The following is a 3,937-nucleotide window of genomic DNA, read 5'->3' as shown; positions in this document are numbered from 1 at the left end:
GAGCAGGGGGTTGGACTAGATGACCTATGGAGGTCCCTTCCAGTCTTGGTCCCTATGGTTTTATGATCATCCCAAACCAAGAACAATTAAGAGTGAACCAACGAATCCTGAATATTATCTGCTTTTATTTCAGGCTGCACAGCCCCTGCTCAGCCCCTTCCTCCAGTCACTCAGGCCCCCAGTAGTAGCAGCAGAAGTGGCAGCGGCAGCGGGAGCTCTGGTGGCAGTGGCTTCTGCGCTGGCAGGGCTAACGGCCTTTACCCAGACCCAAGTGACCAGAACAGCTTCTACCAGTGCTTGAATGGGCAAACCTATTTCCAGCATTGCCAGGCCAGTCTCATCTTTGATGCCAGCTGCTCCTGCTGCACCTGGGCATGAGTGGATCAGGACTGTGGGATAACTAATTAACTGTTCTAATCTGATTGAGATTATAGCAAGCAGTAAGGATGAAATAAAATAATCTGCAAAATCAATAGCTGTGCACGCTGTGGTTTGTTAACTCATCTGGGATTCCTTTGGGCTGCGGGGGCAGTGACTGGCATTAATCTCTGCATATTCCCCCACTAACCCATTTGTATTTTGAACCAGCCAACCCCACTTACAGCCCTTATTCATAGCCTATTCCCTCATCCCATGCTAGTCAGTCGTTAAAGGCCATTGACTTCAGACTAACATCGCTAACTACATCAGTCACTGAAGTCAGTCTCAATCTACCCTTTGACTTCAAGGAGAATTGTGAATGAAGCAGCACATCAACCAAGTTATTGAGTTCAGGATAATCTCTGGTTTCCCTTGTATCAACCATCGCACTCTAATGATGATATCTGCTCTATACAGTCTCTCTAGTAAGAGTCAACAGATCAATCCATTAATAAATCACTCAAACTGTAATACACATACATTTTAATTAGGGCTGTTTGAGGTATAAGCACGGCAGTATGAGAACCTGAGCACTGCAAAGTTGGTATTTATATTGTACACTACTCTCTTAGGTCTCCACTTTCCACAGTTTCAGGACTATTTGCTAGAGAGGTAGAAAAGGGTGTCTATTGTACTCAGAGGGAAGGATAGAGAGTTCCACCACTATCAACCCACCAGCTGTCCATTCAGGTCTCTTTGGTGATAAGGTGGCTGTGTTATAGAGGGGAGGCAGACAGTATAACATGGAGAGAGAGATTCAGTTGGATCATTTTGCAGGGAAGTCATGGCCAGCCTGATTCTCTTTACCAGTTAATCCATGCTTATTACTGTGCCAGCGCACAAGCTTACTCCTATGGGAACTGTGCAGCCATGTTCCAGACTTCTGTAGGCACAGCTCTATTCTGCAAAATTAATCTGGATATAATTGCGCCTTATATAGCACTTATTCTGCACTGCAGTGAACTATGTCCTGAACAGCAGATTTACCATACTAAAACAAGCCATTTGGTCCAGCTAACCTAACACTTGGCCTATATCAGTGGACAATAAGTGTTACATTAGAAGAAACTCAAAGAACCTGCCAACAATGCACCCACCAATTGAACAACCCTGTGCAAAGGTAGGAAATGTCTCCCAGACTACATACTGCCTCCCTTTAGTGCCCCAATACATAATGTTTCATCTCTCCTATCTTTAGTGCTACATCTTTGTTGGCTGATTATCTTTACATCCAGCTATAGTATGCGCTTCAATGATCAGCGAACAAAGCATGCTAAAATCCATCCCTGAATATGTACAACATTCATTAATAGATTGCAATGTTTGGCTATTTGTAGGGTAAATGCTTGGGAAAGAGCTTAGTCATGACTGCAACATAGCACATTGTGACCAGAGCTGGTCTGAGACTTTCTTTTTCCATGCAAGCAAGCTGTCTGCACAGTTTTCATTTTAACTTGGGTGATTTATTTTAGTTTCTGTCCCCTGCAAAGCTCTGATGCTCTTGCTGAAGGCTCATCTGGCTGAAAACTCTTCTCATCCGATCTTGTCTTCTCCCTGGACACTGAATTTTCCCCCCCTCCCAAGATCAGACTTGCACTATCCCCTGCCCATCAACAAAGCCCTGTGCCATTGTACATCTGAGGCTCACCTGAAACAGGTCCAAGCAAAGCTATAACAGTCTCATCTACATCCCACTTGCAGAGCCTCCTTTCTCAGCAGCAGGCAGCAGCTGACTAAACAGGGGGTGCAAGGGGACTTGTGAACAAACAGAGCTGCAAATTCAGCAGTCTGCTCCCCTGGGCCAATGAAAGGCCCTTTGAGATGATCAGACAAGGTGAGGTTAATTAAACTGTTAGGGGTTGGAGTGTGTGCGTGTGAGCTAGAGCAGGCAGGAACAATTAAGGGAAGACAATGGGCCCCCACAGAGAGGTGCCCCCAAAGGACTTATGCCCCCCACTAGCCATGGCTATCCCTAGCACAGTGCAACAATCTGTTCCCTGGAGATGAGTCAGAGCCCCTCTACATGACATACAGGACCATCAGGACCCCTGATGGCTTGGGGCAGTGCAAAAGGTTTCCAGGCAGGGGGTTGGGACAGCTGTATCAAGGGGCAAAGCAGCTCATCCCATGGGCGTGCTAGTATCGCCACACCAGCAGGAACTGCGCAGTGTCAGGTGCAGGGGGCGGCAGGATCAGCCCCTGCAGCTGCAAAAGCAAGAGCTCAAGGAGAAGCCCTGGGGGAGCCATTGCTATTGCTGTTGCCCTACAAGCAACTGCCTGCACCAACCCTTCCTTTCACAGGGCTCCTGGCATCACAGCAATGACCGCCTCTTAAAAGCTCCAGGATGACATCGCATCAAAGCCACGCCCCCCACGCATCCATGGCAACCATTCATACACACAGCTAGCAGCATGATCTGGGAGTGGGAGCTGACAGGTGAGTAGGAGCTGGGGGTTGCAGAGCTGGGCATGGCAGCGCTGGGTGGTGCCCCAGGCTGGGCAGAGATGCACGTGCAACCCCAGGCAGCAGCCAAGGCAAGCAGCGCCTCCCCAACCCTGAATACAAACCCCGAAGGACTAGCCGGCAGCAGGATGTATGCCCTGCCGTAGCTGGGGGATTGTGGGGTGTTTGCTCCATGAGGGCATGTACCTGGGGAAGAAGAGGAGGTACTGTGCCAGCACCAAGGACAAATCGCTGCCTGTGCACTGCAGCAGGTGCCCATGCCCTTACTCTAATGCATCCTCGCTCTTCCTGTCCCCTGTAGATGTGCAGAAGCGGAACTCATTTGGATCATGTCAGGACAGGAGCATTTTCCCCCTTCACTATGCTCGAGACAGGCTGGGGAACCAGCTGGTGCCTATCAGAGGAGAGCCCTGGCGGGGGCCAGGCTGTTACAAAAGCGATGAGGTGAGTCGACAGTGGGTCTCTGGATCTTGGCACCGTACCTCTGCTTAGTGAGGGACTTCCCAGCCTGGAAGACTCCCTGTCCAAATAGACAAGAGTATCATTTGTAAAGTGACCTGGGAGCCAAAATCCAATTTTCCAGAGTCCCTTCAAACCTGCACAGGGATGTAGATAGATATCTAATGGGCTTCCCAGATGAATCTGAGCAAAGTGTTAATGAAAAACAATGGAATCAAAGCTTACACAGTTCCCACTTGTTCCTGAAAAGTTCACTCAAGAAAAAACAAAGGCAGGGTTATTATTCCCATTTTACAGATAAGGAAACTGAGGCGTGCATAGAAATGATGTCACCTCTAGGGTTATCATATGTCTGATTCTCCCAGACATGTCCTCTTTTTGGGTCCTCCCATATCTGTCCGGACGGTTTTTTAAAATATCAAGTGTCCAGGATTTTGCTTTGCCTCTGCTCAGCATCAGTTTTTTTACCCTGCACTTGTGGGCTTGCCCCAGCAGGGAGCTGCTTGGGGCTGGGGGGGAGTGGGGGGAGGGGATCGAAGGTAGGGGCATCATATGCATCTCTGTGCCACCCCGACACCTGCAGGCAGGTAAGTC

At 48.9% G+C, this 3,937-nt stretch overlaps 2 protein-coding genes across 2 annotated transcripts in view; both read left to right on the top strand.

Moving 5' to 3' along the window:
• LOC109295434 (acidic mammalian chitinase-like) overlaps window positions 1-378 on the top strand; it is a 17,507-nt gene extending 17,129 nt beyond the window's left edge. The window contains exon 11 of the mRNA XM_019514289.1: window positions 134-378. Within this exon, the coding sequence (XP_019369834.1) occupies window positions 134-378 (245 nt within the window). The remainder of the gene's footprint in view (window positions 1-133) is intronic.
• Window positions 379-2,756: 2,378 nt separating this feature from the next.
• Window positions 2,757-3,937, top strand: part of PIFO (primary cilia formation) — a 6,441-nt gene continuing 5,260 nt past the window's right edge. Inside the window, exons 1-2 of the mRNA XM_019514261.1 lie at window positions 2,757-2,857; window positions 3,186-3,328. Of these exons, the coding sequence (XP_019369806.1) occupies window positions 2,833-2,857; window positions 3,186-3,328 (168 nt within the window). The 5' untranslated portion in view covers window positions 2,757-2,832. The remainder of the gene's footprint in view (window positions 2,858-3,185; window positions 3,329-3,937) is intronic.

Source organism: Gavialis gangeticus, unplaced genomic scaffold (genome assembly GCF_001723915.1).
Source record: "Gavialis gangeticus isolate Ggan-Ray unplaced genomic scaffold, GavGan_comp1, whole genome shotgun sequence".
Lineage (NCBI taxonomy): Eukaryota > Metazoa > Chordata > Crocodylia > Gavialidae > Gavialis > Gavialis gangeticus.
The sequence above is the reverse complement of the archived record's forward strand: the minus strand, read 5'-3'. Positions and strand labels throughout refer to the sequence as shown.